Source organism: Mizuhopecten yessoensis, unplaced genomic scaffold (genome assembly GCF_002113885.1).
Source record: "Mizuhopecten yessoensis strain PY_sf001 unplaced genomic scaffold, ASM211388v2 scaffold401, whole genome shotgun sequence".
Taxonomy (NCBI): Eukaryota; Metazoa; Mollusca; class Bivalvia; order Pectinida; family Pectinidae; genus Mizuhopecten; species Mizuhopecten yessoensis.
This window is the reverse complement of record NW_018403528.1, coordinates 968822-985151: the sequence shown is the minus strand read 5'-3', so window position 1 is coordinate 985151 and position 16330 is coordinate 968822. Positions and strand designations below refer to the sequence as shown.

At 34.8% G+C, this 16330-nt stretch overlaps 2 protein-coding genes across 2 annotated transcripts; both read left to right on the top strand.

The window, feature by feature from the left end:
* The first annotated feature begins 711 nt into the window (after window positions 1–711).
* On the top strand, window positions 712–4784 carry LOC110447948 (calmodulin-like). Its single transcript, XM_021493946.1, has 5 exons — window positions 712–813; window positions 1749–1785; window positions 2076–2216; window positions 3101–3346; window positions 4309–4784. The coding sequence occupies exons 1-5, from the start codon at window positions 811–813 to the stop codon at window positions 4338–4340; spliced, it is 459 nt and encodes a 152-aa protein (XP_021349621.1). The 5' UTR covers window positions 712–810; the 3' UTR covers window positions 4341–4784.
* Window positions 4785–6415: 1631 nt separating this feature from the next.
* Window positions 6416–11451, top strand: LOC110447642 (calmodulin-2-like). Its single transcript, XM_021493486.1, has 5 exons — window positions 6416–6507; window positions 6698–6734; window positions 7769–7909; window positions 8561–8806; window positions 11300–11451. Exons 1-5 carry the CDS (start codon window positions 6505–6507, stop codon window positions 11329–11331), a joined length of 459 nt encoding a protein of 152 aa, XP_021349161.1. The 5' UTR covers window positions 6416–6504; the 3' UTR covers window positions 11332–11451.
* The last annotated feature ends 4879 nt before the right edge of the window (window positions 11452–16330 follow it).

The following is a 16330-nucleotide window of genomic DNA, read 5'->3' as shown; positions in this document are numbered from 1 at the left end:
GTCGGTATAAGCTACCTCCAAACAGGGTTCCCCGTACCGTATTTGTGTTGTTTGGCGTGAACGATTTAGCAGAAAATGTAACACTGTTGCAAAATAAAGCTTCTCTCTGCAGAGAACAGCGTCAATCATTTCTACTCAGCAGAGAACCTTTAGAACTACAGTTAATGGAAACGCGTTCCTGTCCAGACATAAAGAAAGAAAATTACGGCGTGCATAGTGTATTGTTATGTCTAGCAAGGAGCAAAACAAATAATAGACCTGTTGTTTTCACCTGTCAAATACAGACATATGGCTATTCAGCAAACAACAATTGTTGTGTGCCTCTTGCGAATAGCTGAACCACTTTCGAAATAATGGGTTATCTACCGATGACTGGTTTGATTTACTATCTGGTGATCTGACACTTCTGTTACAGTATCTGTCCAACAGGTAAAGAATCACATTCAAAGTCTCAACATAGGAGTCATATTTTAGGAGAAAAAAATGCTTTCACATTTTTGAATGGGGTTATCAAATTACATTGTCTTACTGTTGGAGAATAGCTATTACCACAGTGGCCTGTGTGAGACTGTTACAATACACCTTATGCGTTACCCTCAAGGGAATAAAACAAAGATAATGATGAAATTGACACCGGTGAATACCTGTGTGGAAATCTTTACAGTTCGTTGAAAAATAACAGTCATGACGTGGTTTGCTTTCCTGTTTACAAGTTGTCCTCCTGGAGACCAACACATGTGGTAGGAATTTATTCAGGATAAACATAATTATACGAACAAGAGAGGAGATTTTGTTAGATTTCCTCACACTATGGTAAGTATTCTGTGAAAAACATATAATAAAAATGGGAAATTGATTTTCATGATTTATCAAAGGTCTACATTACTATAAATGCAAAGACGGTAACTTAATTTTACAATGCAGTGATAAGCTATATTATTTATCATATCTATGTTTTTGATGACTTATTGAATCTCTTTTAGATAATGGAATAGCTGATAATATTCACACTTTACTCATCATTAATATGCAAATAAACCAGTACTCATCAAATGATTGAAATTCATATAATTCAGGGGGTGTTATGCATCTCCCCTCCTGTAGATTTTTTTCACCCTTTTGTCTCCAAGCAACAACAATAAATCCTACAGGGACGAAACAACTATATGATGCAGTGTTTTCATTCTGGGCATGATGTATCTGTTACCAAATCATATAGTGGCAACCACATGTGGGTGTCTGACGTCTGACAAACATATGTGGTGCTTAACTATTTGACAAATATGTATATGTTCTGCTTTGACAAGTGACACACCTATGCTCTCCTATATTGTTTGACATACTAATACTCTGCTAGATTATTTGTCGTGTTAACACTCTGCTAGATTATTTGTCGTGTTAACACTCTGCTAGATTATTTGTCGTGTTAACACTCTGCTAGATTATTTGTCGTGTTAACACTCTGCTAGATTATTTGTCGTGTTAACACTCTGCTAGATTATTTGTCGTGTTAACACTCCTAGATTATTTGTCGTGTTAACACTCTGCTAGATTATTTGTTGTGTTATTGCTCATCTATTTTATTTGTCATATCAATGTTATGCTATATTATAATTATGACATAATAATGCTCTGCTGTTTTATGTGTCATATTAATGTTCTATTACATTAATTGTCAAAGATGGTCGTTGCTTTCTTTCTCTAATAATACTACCTTTCATGACAAGTATGCCTTTTCTTTTTTGCAGGACGTTACGTCATTACTGACAGAAGTACAGATCGCTGGTAAGATCAATGCTAAAAGTATAGTGATATATAAATATCCTAAATTTGTAATGTACATCAAAGTTAAGAAAAGGGTAAATAGCACACATGTCAATTTTTACATTATTAATGATATAAGTTAAACTTTGAAATAATGTCCCTCAAACTACGTTATTACGGCCATCAACACGACTCAAAGATAAATATCAAATGTTTAAATTGGCCCTCAAAGAGACGCCGATTGCCATATTTAGTGTTTCATCGATTTTAGGTTCCACTTGTATTGTTTATTGTTGATTGGTTTTTAACAGAACTTAAGGAGGTATTCAGTTTCTACGATAAAAATTGTGACGGATTTGTGGACCTAAATGAACTTGGACCAATGATGAGGTCCATGGGCCTGAATCCCACCGAGCAGGAAATAATCGACTACGAAAAGCAGTTTAGTGACAGTACGTAAAAGATGAACACTCATTTATAGTGAACAATGTGTTGACAATAAATTAATAAATACTATATTGAAAGGATGTTTTTCATGAATAATTAAATAAAAGTCTTTCCATCGCTGTTATTAACTGTATACGGGCCGTCTTACTATTCTGATTAAATTACCGATTACCATATAATGTTCATTAGTACACCTTGGTGTTTCGTTACCACTGCCACGGTCATCACTTTGAGGACATGACTAAACTAGAGCTATATTTACATAGCGGGTGTCGTTGAAGTAGTCGTAGACGTTTATTATTCCGGATCACCTGTTTATGATTTTTTTCTTTGATCCTTTTCATGGATCACTGCGGAGATTTTTCATTTATTCATATTTTGCCCTAGTTTCATCGATTTTGATTCAAAATTTCATTTTCGTTGGCACTTCGGTATTCTCTTTTTCTGTGACAATGTACTTGTAAAAACTTGTTTGGTAATTGAATCAACCGCATACATGAAACTTAGATTGTTTATTTGTGGTGAATGTTGGACCTATCGACATGTAAATATACCGGTTACAGAAATGTCATAATTAATGGGGAAACACTGGTTACAACGGTACAATTTCCTACTCCAACAAAGTGGTTCTATAAATTTAAATCCAGAAATGTATGTAAAATGTTGATGCGGTTTAACAAAGTACAATCAGTGACATATGCATGTAAATGTTGTTTCTATAGTTTAATTTCATAAATGTAAAATATGTTATCTGTTACGCTTTGTATATCTTTCAGCATCAGTCTGTTAATTGAGGTTTAGTTTTTTACCACCTTTTTGTTAAGATTAATGGACTCACTTTCCTTTGCTCCTCCTATACCTATTTGATAATGTATTTTTTCTCATCCAGGGCATGACAAGAATTTGGATTTTAGGGATGCCTTGGAGGTTGTGGTAGATACACAAGCGTACCCTCAGGAAACTGAAGAGAGTCTGAGAGAGGCGTTTCGAGTATTAGACAGGGATGGAACAGGGTATGTCAGTTGTGCCGAGCTCACACAAATGATGACGTCACGAGGGGAAAAATTATCAGATGATGACGTCAAGGAGATGATGATTGAAGCTGAAGATGGAGATGGTCACATCCAATATGAGGGTATTTCTTTAACTATTGTCTTGATAAACAATTGCAAGAGCAGTAAGCATTGAATGTTGTTCGTAAATTTTAATGATTTTTCTTCTTTTATCTAAAAGAAATCGTTCTATGTTCCTAAACAAAGAATATCTTCATTATTTCTAAAGTGCAGTCCTATAAGATACATCTCTGATGATTAGCTATGACCAGTAAAGACGAGTTGGGTATCGGTGCCCAGTTGGTCGATACCTTATAGGAGCAAGTTATTGCTCACAAGTTTAATTTGATATATTTACAAAACTATTTAAATTCACATCTTAAATTATAAGCATAAAATTTAAGAGTGATTGCCTAAGGACAGAAACTAACAAAATATATAAAATATATTTCAGAAATATTTCGTTAAAGACTCGATGCGATAAACAGGTTTCAGGCAACTTGGTTACAGGTTTTACTGTTACACACATGGCTTGAAGTATCCGCTTTGTCGAGATTTGTATGGCAATTATAAGTATCAGTCTCATTAGATAACGATGAAGTCACTGATTTTAAGAGAAATGTTGTATATTAATGGTGGCCTGCATTTCTGTCGCACCGTATTGAATTGATCGAGTTGATTCAATGACGGGGAAATAAATCGTTGTGTTTCCCTCTTTTGCTCATGTTGGCCTGGTTTTATATCCTGAATGAGAGCCACTATTGCGGTGAAAATAAATATGTATTATCTTTGAAGAAGGGGCAAATGATCATGTATTCCCTTCGTGAAAGCGGTTTATCTTGGGAAACAAATTATCAAGTTTCTCTACGAAAAGAGAATATTAATGTTTATTGTTGTGATGCAAACTGCCACAAAACATGCCATTCAATCAGCGTGGGGCATTGTAGCGATTATATTTTACGTGGCCATATATTAGGATTAAAGAATGAAAACATTTCTATGATTTCTCACATAAATATAGTCACTTTACCATTCTCAATTTCAGAGTTTGCAAAGCTGATTCTGGGAAAGAGCTGAGATGTGTTTACGGAACGTGTTAGAGTGATTTTAGGACGTCATGCTACCCTGTATTTAATAACACTGTAATGATGGACCAGGAATTGTTTACATGATTCAATAACGCTTGTGCTCCCTAGAGATATCACTCCGGAGGATGTGTTTGAAATCCGACCCGGATGTCCTGTCTTTGTGATGGTGGACACCGGCGATACACCGTACACCATAAAGCACCCTTTATCTAATTGATTCGTTCGACGACCATTCAGGCTCAGAGGGAGCGCGTCGCTGTATATTCTGGCTTAGTCCCATATCAACAAGGCTCATCATTCACACACTACGACGTGTTCTAGCTATCTTATATCTTCAGCAACATGCAGATTCTGTTATAGATTTTCTACGGCTTTGCTTTTTCAATTTCCTTTCTATATTAATACATTTTTTAACATATTTATAGATAATAAAACGACCATTTTATTCAAAGTTTGGATTTTAAAGTATTTCTTTATTATCTTTAACAAAATCTTGTTCTGATTAGTACCGAGCTATTTACAACCCCTATAATTTTCCTGTGGCGTCTATTCGGTTACAATTTAAATTTACAAATATGTTTTCAGACAGTGATATGAGTCATTGTACAAATATAGTGAACATATGCTTTTGTGGTGGAGGAAAGCCGGAGTACCCGGAGAAAAACCACTGGCTGGTACTTGACGACTGCTCCACGTTGGCCACGAACCTGTGACCCTGTGATGCAGGGCTTAATTGTGATCGTAGACCGTCTGACGCCTAAAACAATCGGCCACCAATCTTCAAAACTCCAATGCTTTCTAAAGTGTTGGCGACAATTCACTGTGACATGATGTTGCTGCATTTCAAGTTTACGCCATTTAAGCTATGTTGAATATTTTACATAGTGATTCTTCAGTTATTCATTTGATTTGCATACCAAATACAGATTTAGTGGTAACTGATTTTGTGGAGAGAAAAAAATGCGTACCCACACCATCTGTTACACTGAAGACAATTTGGTTTCATCAACAAAAGGCCACGTTCCGTTATTATTGAAATTGATTCGTTTTATAAAAAAAAAACACACGCTTATTTTGGAAGGGGGGATTCATGATGTCTTTACTTTTGTTTTGATGTTACTGCGGTTTGCGTCATTAGCACATATTCATTCAAATATTGTTTATATAGATATATGACAACCATGCTTCTTTCGGAATAGGAAACACTAGTCCCAAACACCGACAGAAAAATCGATATTGAATATGTTTCGTGGTCTAGCTAAATGTTTTGTTGGCATAACATCTTTTAAGAGCACAATCGTGAACAGACTATCGCCTTGTACTGCAGTTAATGTATATACAAAGTATACATTGTATATATATATATACGGACATATATATATGAATAACACGAGAAACATGTATGCTAAGCTTAGTACTGTACAACTACTAACTCTTTAGGTAAGAAAATAATTTTCGTAATATCACTGAAACATATACGAAAAGTACATAACGTATTTTAATCAAAAGAAACAACTTAATGCGGTTAATATAGCTGTAAATTGGTGGAGAACAATTAATGATTGACATCATTTTATATAAAGTCACGTTAAGCTAAAAAGACTTTTAAAATCAAGGCCATGATTGTACAATCATTTGATACATTGCCTTTGAGAACTTATGACTGTGTCTTTTGTGTGACTGAACACGTTAGCTGAAATCCTACATCCTTACCCTGTTTCGTTAAAGGACGAGGTCCTTTGTTCGAAACGCTCACATGCACGACCTTAGTTTAAGTTTCATCTCAAACCGCTCGACCATCGATTTTATTAAATAAATGTTAAGAGCAAAGCCCAAATTTTTGAGCATGGTTTGCTTAACGAATCATATTAAATTTTAAAAATAAAAGCTTTACAATTGTCTTCTTCTTTTTTGTCCCAAGATAATCATTTTTGTTTCTATATATACATACATTCTTGTTTTGTTTTGAATATAAATTATATCGAATATACTTTACTGAATTTGCCTGACGTTATTGTCAGGCATACAAGGCGTTCAAAAAAGAGTCCAGAATGCCAGCAAACAGTCTTTTTCAATCACCTCAAAGTTGAATTATTTTAAGTTAACCTGTCTACGCAAAAGACTCGGAAGATTGTCGGAAGTAAACACGTATAATGGTAAGTCTCAAAGAATGTCTTTGATTTTGGCAGAAATGCTCGATATTTTAACTTTTAGGAACGATAATTTATAAGCAACTTACTTAATCAAAGTCAAGTTATATATTCATGGTAATACATTTGTGTACGTACTGCTGTCTTAAACCATGATTTGGCTGCTTCAATATTGTTACAACGATCTCCTTTGTAGACAGAGGACACACAACTACCAGAGTTACAGGTTGTAGGTAAGCTACGTTTTGATTTATGATAACTAACAAGTACAGCTTTGATGATGATGGGGAGGGAATGCTGCTCAAGGTTCAAGTACTAATGCAAACATTTTGTGAGAAATATCACAATGATCACATTCAACTGAATACTTACTTAGGAGGCATGGTAGTCTAGTGGTAGGACTAAGGGCTCGTGACCGAAGGGCAAAAATAAATAAAGTTTATATAATATTTATATATTCATAGGGATGAAGAAATAAACATGTATATCAATTTTAAATAGATGATATCACATATGTAATCAGTGTGTTAGAAACAGAGACTGGCGCTTAAGGACTTACATTGTCCATTGTGAAACAATACAAATGTTACAGAAATAAAGGAGGTATATAATGATATATACATATATAAACAAGGTGCATACTAATGTCACAGAGGAAAAGGTGTGTGAACATTAGTATTTATACATATAAATGAGGTACATATTGGTATAACAGTTGAAGGAGATGTATATTATTTTTGCAAAGAGGAAGTTTGTCAATGATATTTACAGATATCAAAGTGTACTCTGATGTTTACATATGTGAAGTACATGTGTGTTGGTGTTTACATATTTGATATTTGATAAGTGTGATTTGATATTTACAGAGATGTAGAAGGTATTTAGCCTGCTGTGCAATGTGTGTTGGTGTTTACATATTTAAGAAAGTGTGATATGATATTTACAGAGATGAAGGAGGTATTTAGCCTGCTGTGCAATGTGTGTTGGTGTTTACATATTTAATGAAGTGTGATATGATACTTGCAGAGATGAAAGAGGTATTTAGTCTGCTGGGCAATGTGTGTTGGTGTTTACATATTTAATGAAGTGTGATATGATACTTGCAGAGATGAAGGAGGTATTTAGCCTGCTGTGCAATGTGTGTTGGTGTAAACATATTTGAAGGAAGTGTGAAATGAAATTTGCAGAGATGAAGTAGGTATTAAGCCTACTTGACAATGTGTGTTGTTGTTTACATATTTAATGAAGTGTGATATGATATTTACAGAGATGAAGGAGGTATTTAGCCTGCTGGACAAGGACTGTGATGGGCTGATCCCTGTAGAACACCTAGGCCCTGCTCTGAGATCCATGGGGCTCAATCCGACAGAGGAGGCTGTCAAAGCTGCAGGGGAGGAGTTCAAGTCAAGTAGGTCTCATTTCCGTTAAATATATATACAAACTATCATTTTTATGTATACACTTATATAATTACTGTGCAATTTATTTAACAGAACGGGTCTCATTCGAATATTCAACTTTGAGTGGAGTTATCTCCCTTACATGTTTTGCAATAATCTATTTTAGTCAGAATCCCATGAGTTCCATAGCGCCGTCCTTCATCTTACACGTATTGATTTTGTTGATCCAAATTTGATTCGAATTGTCCAAAATAAATTGATTTAATATAAGTATTACCATATTAATTGTAACGAAAATATATTTCACAATATCAAACTTTTAGAAAAGATGTTATGTGTATACTTATGAAGTTAATAAAATAAACCTAAGATACTGATCGATTTGTTGAAACGTAAGCTTACCTTTCTGGAACATCTGGTCGTATCTTATAATGGTCTCCGTAAAAATGTTTCCTTTGTCATAAGTTAATATTGTGCTCACTGCTGGGTATTCTGCTTTTTTTTATTTAACTTTTTATGGAGTTCTGAACAAACTTCTTGCCTTCTGATTTTTTTCTGGTGTTTTACATATGTTTTATGTCGCCTTGGATTTCTTGCGTTTTGGTATTTATTAAATCACATTTTTTTTAATATATTTACATATTTTACATCCAATCTAGGAGAGAATCGGTCACTGAATTTCGAAGAATGTCTAAAGATAGCAACAGAGTTAGTGAAGGAGCCTGATGAAACCGAAGAGAGTTTACGCGAGGCTTTCCGAACGTTTGACAAAGAGAGAATCGGATGGATTGATAGTGCTGACCTTCGTCAAGTAATGATTAACATGGGTGAACGACTAACAGAAGAGGAGGCATCTGATCTGATAGCGGACGCAAACGGTTTGGACGGACACATCCAGTACGGAGGTAAGGACATATGAGGTCAATGTCATGTCATAAAGCTAACATAGATAATCATTTTACTCTAAATTATATTAAGACGATTGAAATTATGTAATATCAGTATGTTGTCAGAGGTCTGTCCGAACCGTATAGACACCAACACAATATTCTGTTACTGTGAAGTATCTGTAGTCACACGATATGATAGTGTTTACAACACTGGACCACTTTACGGCATTATTTGCCGTAAAGAGTCATCCGGGTCTTTGCCAATAGTGAATTAATGTATAAGTGTCAGATATGTTGTTATTATTGTGTATTATTGTATGATTGTCCTATTGGTGAGGATAAGACATTTGTTTTTGTATTAAAAGTTATAGAATTGTGACGTTAGTTTGGTATTTTATAACGAAATTCATTATCGGAAGGGATATATTTTAGTTGATTCTATGGGCATTTGTAATTCATGAAATTCGTGATTTCTTCATGAAACTCGGTGATCAATAAAGCAGTGAAACCATGCTCGTAAGAAATAACTACATATTGAGAGTTAGATCTTTACAACTATTTTCTACAGATTTTTTTTTCTTTACAAAAGAATGTTTTTATGTTTTCATCAGTTTCATTTTTTCTTCCGTCCTAGATCTCCATAGTCTTACTCCATCTGAACGACCTTAAATTATAATATGACTCAGGCATGGCCTTGAGAGAGCGAAGCTCGTACATAAATTTGTTTCGGTAGTATAGTATATTTTTTAATCATAACATTACCCATTTTAACACATACAAAATGTACCTGTAATTGTTTTTTTTATATAAAATACTTGAATCTGTTGCTGGGCAAAATCATTCATTTTTAAAACAGGCATTGCCTGAAACGAGCGAAGCGTCTAAATGTTGTTTGTTTCAATCTTATTTTCTAAATAACATTATTTAAAATATTATCTATTTATTCGTTCTATAGCGATAAAGTAATTAATGTAAAATTAATAATAAGTAAAGAAAAACATTCGAATGAATTATGCAGTTCAAGAGAAAACACAAATGCATTTGGTATTGTTGCATTTAATTGCCCCTTCTATGGCCTCAGCGTACTGTTGCGGAAAGAGTGAGGCCCAGTAGAGGGACTTCATATTTGAAGATGTTTTGTTTATCAAATATAACTGTTATTATCTGTTATTATAAAAGTTAAGTATATTGGTGATTAAATTCCAATTTTATTTTCCGACATAATATACTTTGCCTGATCCCTCTAAATCGTGTAAAAAGAGAATCACAATAGCCCAAATATATACGGATTTTCGTCTGGTTTGGTAGTTACTATATACTTCCGGTTTGGGTGGAGAGAAGAAAAGACTGAAAATTTGAAAGAAGCTTCAGTTTCTATAATTTTTAATGTCATGAATTTACATAACCACAGAAAAAAAATATCAAATAAAGAGATATTTTTGAGAACGTGTAGCAAAGCTAAACAGCATCGTAAAAATAGGACCGCGGTAACTCTATAATACATGTAGCTACTTCCGTGACGAAGGATTTTGGAAGCATAGTATTTCGACGTTACCATGACTTCAATTGTTCGTACATGTTACCGCTCCTATTAAAATCATTCTCAACATGACACGGAACATTTTAAGAGGATACAAAATCTCTTGTAGGAGTGTCTATAGTCAATAGGATGACAAACGTAACTCCAAGAACTCAATCAGCTCAGCAAATAAATCGCTGGTACTAAATGACAAAAAAAAATGTTATTGGCCATCTGGTTAGCCTTTTCTTCAATCCGTGTTAGTGTAGAAACTATAAAATCTAAAATTATGTAATTTGGTTCCATTCATAAACTTAATAAATTATTGTTTCAGATGTTTGAAATTCGGTTAATTTCATTATTTGTGCGTTCTAACGGCCAAACTCGGGTCCTTTAAGAATTTGATTGTTTGTTCATGTTGTTTAAATATCAGCTATGTGGTAGTAAAATTCACAAAACTACCGACATGGGAATTTTAAAAGCAGTTAAATGCTATTGTTGATGTTTAAAATATTTGTTCCCGAAAACTTTAAGAGATTTCACAGGTTAGAGAGTTCTGGAATATTGAGACTTCATCTCTCAATATGAGGATGTTGAACCCCAATGTCTTCCGTTGTTCAACACCTGTACGAAATGTTAGTATAACTTCGCAGATTACAAAGGAATTAGATCGTTGTGACGGGAGATGTCATTACAGGGTACCACATGTGGTGCAGGAAACTCGTTCACGTTATGAACATGTTATTTCACTTCCCGTTTCCTGTGTGCATGGGTGTATGTGATGTTTGTTGAATGGGTCATGACGCATTTCCTTTTGTTATGTTGAACCATCGATTTTAGTTGTCTTTCGTTTCGATGTCGATATGCATCAATTGGCGTTCTTTCATAATTTTCCCATTTGTACTTTCAAATATAGCTAGATTGTGATTGTTCATATCTTTGATATTATATTTTTGACTAATCATTAAAACATTTGATGTTTATTTCAGAGTTCATCAAACTAATTTTGAGCGATCGTTAAGCTTCCCCCAAAGAACCTGGCAAATTTTGGAGAGGAATCTCAACTTGTGTCCGTCCAATGAACGTTAAATCTTTGTCATTTATTCTATTTTATATATGAAAAAAAATGGTTCTATTTCAAGACTTGAGTGTTCATTTATGCATGTGTCCTAACGCTATTACCACGCACTCTCGTCCCAAGCTATTTATATAGACGGATCGTTACACTAATCTGTGCCGACATGTCCTTCGACATCAATATCTATCAACGCATCTATAGTTAGATTAAGTTATCCAACAGACACTATTTATAGAGGCTTCCCTACCTAAATCAATGAGGATACTTTAATCGGAATATTTCTTTCTAATTAAGCGTTGATAACCATGCCGCTCGGGGTTTTGCTGATAATGACTGGAGGGTTTATCGAAATGTAAAATCAATATGGCCATCTGGTGGAGCCCCACAAATAAAAATTTAAAAAAACATATAATAAAGAACAAATGTTACCAAAGATTATCTTAAACCTTCATCTGAAGATACAATTTAAGTGTTTTTCGTTTTGATATATAACACCTTCTATGATATCTAAAGTCATATCCATTCCATACAATATATTCTACGAAAAATCAAGAGCATGCGAATGTATCGAAAAATAACCTATTTATAATTAAAATCAATGACAAATATAAGAAGACTAAGACCAGGTGTTACAGAGGGGTAGGTTTCTTCTGCTGTATTGACGGCAACCGCTTAATCCATGTAATGGCAAGTCCTCAAACTGAGAATCGGAGTATAGCATCAACAAAACCACAAAACAAACTAAAGAACATAATCCAAACCTTCGATATTCTTAACGACATCATTAGTTTCTCATGAAGACAACAAATATGTATATGTGTTGAATGTGTTTTAAAATACCTTCAATTCCGCTTTCCAAACGTAACTGTTTGATTAACTCTTGTCGGCATGTTTTAAGGTAAAAATTCAACAAAAATAGACTTTAAAGGGTTTGTGAGACATTGGAAGTTAACCGTGTGTGCACTGTCATCAGACAGGCAGTTTCCTCGCCTGCATTAAATATAGTGATTTAGATACAAAATCAAGATCAGCGCCACCTTGCAGCAGATACTGGCCAGAGCAAATACTTGACCATATTTAGAACCATATTTAGAAAACGTGATTTCATCTAATAATTCAACACCTATTCAAACATCTGGAGTATCTAAATGCAAATTAACGACGTAGAAACTCGGGTATGATGACGTAGATACCGATCCACTAACTTTGGGACAAAAATGAGAGTTCAGCTATTATTTTCTTCAACCATTCATACATCCGATGCATCAAACTATAGACGAACACTTCGGAAACTCATGTTTGATGACGTAAGAAGCACATCATCTGATTATTTTAATTTTGTTTTTTTTCTGTTTTTTTCCCTCCTAATTTCTGATTTGATCATACCACTTGTTCCGACCTGGATATTGTTGGTAATGGCAGGTTTCGAGATTGCAATGTCAGCAGTTAAAAATAATAAGGAGCCATATCGAACGAGTACTACGCTATAAATCGACAAAATGAGAAGGTCATGACCTGATTTTTGTGTTGGTTTCATCCATTAGGCATTGATATGGATTTATGTACAGTATCTGGGGTTTGTTATTTCATTAAATGACAAAATGAGTTCTTGGTTCTTTTTGGTGACCTTTTCTTGCTGTTAAAAGGTTAAATATGAATTTTTGGCACGACGTTTCAATGGTACAGCCATCTTAATCAAATGCCTTAATGTTTATGTCCATCACTAAGGAAGCTACCTTATGACGTCATATGTATTGTGTGGCAGATTTGAATTGTATATAGGATTAAAGTCGCCTTCTAGCTCCGAGTTGGAGGGATTTTTTCTTTAGCTCAGTGGTAGAGCGTCCGACTAGGAACCTGGAGATCAAGGGTTCGATGCCCGATAAAAGCACACTATTCTCTTTCATGTTACAAATGGTGCCCGTGGCCCTCCCTGTGGTGACAGGGAGTTAGAACCTGGGGGTGTGGTGTTCGAGGGCGAACACATTTAAAAAGGTGGGGAGTAGTGTGACAGGTTTTAATTGTATATATGATTATGGTTGACTTCTAGCTTCAGTGGTAGAGAGTCCGACTAGGAACCTGGAGATCGAGGGTTCGATCCCCGGTGGATACATTTTGTATCTCGCGTTCACGTCCATGAGTCTACGATACGGCACCCATTGCCCCCGTATGCTTACCTACCTTTATTGAGTCTGGGCCTCATTCTCCAGGACGATTGCCATAGTGTATATTTGTGTACCTAATTACCGTGTGTGGCAATTAATTAATGCAAGATTATCGGAATTAAATGGTATTTCATTACGCATATATATGTGGTTCTACTGGCCGTCTCACCTGCTGTTGTTGCTACCTTGGATCAAGAGCGATAACCCTGATTACTTATATACGCACACACATGATTGAGTCGTATTATTAAGGGTTACGTAACTACGGTAATGATGTCGATATATTTGCAGAAAGCGTGCTGACCAATTCGTCAGTATTGCCCTGAGGCGCGTTCGATTGTGACAATTAGCGGAACGCTTGGGAAGGGGATGAGAGAACCGAAAGCCAAATAAACAGCCGCCTTCGTTAATTATGCATCTTGCATTTGTGACCAGCTAGTTAGCGTCGGGTGCTGACAGCTGTCGTCTGGTTAGTAGTTAGGTATAAGGGTCACGTGTATTATATATGTAGGGGGATATAGGGGCAAATGCTGGAGAGAGGAGGTGCGCTGCTTAAACGTGTCCGGACCCAACACCTATTTTTGTGTAGCCCATGTGTAAAAATGAAAATAAAAAAGACAAAGAGAAATGAAACGGGAAAGCTTTAAAATGTCATTTTAATCATAAGCCGAGAGTCATTTATTTATTTACATCACTTAGCAATGCTGTGAATTAAGTTACGAATAAAATATTGACACCGGCCTATTTCGAGTTTCTTTGTTCTCCCAATGCGAATTTTTATTTATGAACAGTCAAATTAGATTTTCGTCACACCAAGATGTATTTTGCCAATGTTTGCCAAGTCGTGTGTGGCATCAATTGTAAGGAATGGATAGGCATGCGATTTCGACGATTTTTTTTCCACTTCCTTGATTTTGGTTTTGCCCTTTCTTTTTTTTTTTTTTATCAAAAGGACTGTTTTTATTAAGGGTTGAACGGATCTTTTTTTTTTAATTAAATGCTGGCATAAACGCAATTCGGTTATATTCATAGCTCAATGAACGCATGTTCTTCTTGTAATGCTTATGGAGGCAATTGCAGTAGAAATGTAAATATAACAATGTAATAACTTATGCCGAAGTTTATCTAAATGTAATTGACATGTTTCATAAAATTGAACAAAACAATGTGTCTGATTTTTTTTTTATCATAACTTTAAGTATACGAGTTTTGAATGTAAAACTTGATTTATCATTTTTAAAAATGCATTAATGTTCAAAATTCTGGCAATGTTGCAAAAAGCTTGTTTGTTTAACTGAATTTCATATGAATAAATATTGCATTAGTTCATCTGAGGGGAAAAAAGACAATTTTTTGCATTTTTATTTTTAGAGAAATTGTTTAAATGATTCATTATTTGATGTAGGACAAAACTTAATCAATTTCCATCGATTCAATGACACCTGAAGGGTCTAATGGTTCTAGTTCTATGGTTATGTTGCATTAAATATACATTTGTATACGTAAAATGAAACTGGCAATGATGTACCATTAAGCAATGGCAGTATTAGTCTCATAAACAATTAAGTTAAGAGAAATGTAGATTTGTACAAAAGTCTGAATATTAATACATGGTTGAATAAGGGTGGGCATTCGTTTTTTAATTATCTTGTTAACATCAAAAATAAATATTGCCAATAATGTGAATTTATGATTGGTTACAAAACTTAAGTAAACTTTTCAAGTAATATGTAGAGTGTGGTTCCTTCTGTCTGACGGTATTAATTGTTCTGGACAGTTGAATATGTATTGCATGGACTTAATCACCAATTTCCTGTAGGGTACATACATTAAAGAGTCCTCATTCTCCTGGTATACTGGACAACCTTCCGCTATACATTGGTATTTTGATATTACACGTTCTGAATTTATAATATGCCTCTCTAGATTTGAAGGCAAAGATCGTTAAAACAAGATGAACTGATGAAATCACACAAACGCATTCAACACCGACGTGTACTTGTTCGTCAATTAAAGATAATAAATTCAATAATATCATGTTGAGTAATTTTACCAGCATTGAAAAAATATCGATTTTTTTTGTTCCATTGTAACGTCCTTATGTAAATCGCAGTAATCAATAATTTCCCTTTAGTTGTAATGACGCGAACAGGCAGCATCCTATTTAGAAAAGAGGGCAACAAATATAAAACAAATAGTGTTATATTCCTATAGCTGAATTTCCGATCGATCTAATTGCTATGCACATACAGTTTCTAGGGGAAAATACAGGTTCTGTTTTTTCAATGATTACCGTGTTGATACAATTCAGATAATGTTTACCTTATCAATGAGAAAATGCCAGGCACGCCCGTCAATGATCTGGACAGGTCGAGTATGGGTCTGTTATGTTGGGAGTCGATAACATACTACATGTACAACGTTTTTGTTTTTTTTATCTGTTTGTCATGTTGACACCTGCTTAGAAAAACCGGCGTACTGTAAAGCTACTCGTATGCGTTCGCTCGGATATCAGACAGACAACTGCGTTTTTATCAGTATAGTGTTTAATTGTGGTAATGGCACCCGGACTTGTGTAAATAAAAAGGAATCGGTAGGTTACTACACAAATAATGGACCTGTTAAAGTCGTACGCATTCAACCAGGACCCGTCGGGATGACAACCTCTGTTTCAATTCAATTGTGTTTATTTGTCACAATAATACCCGACCTTGAGTCATGGACGGAAGTGGATACAACTTATCCTACATGACTATAAATACAATATATAGCTCTCC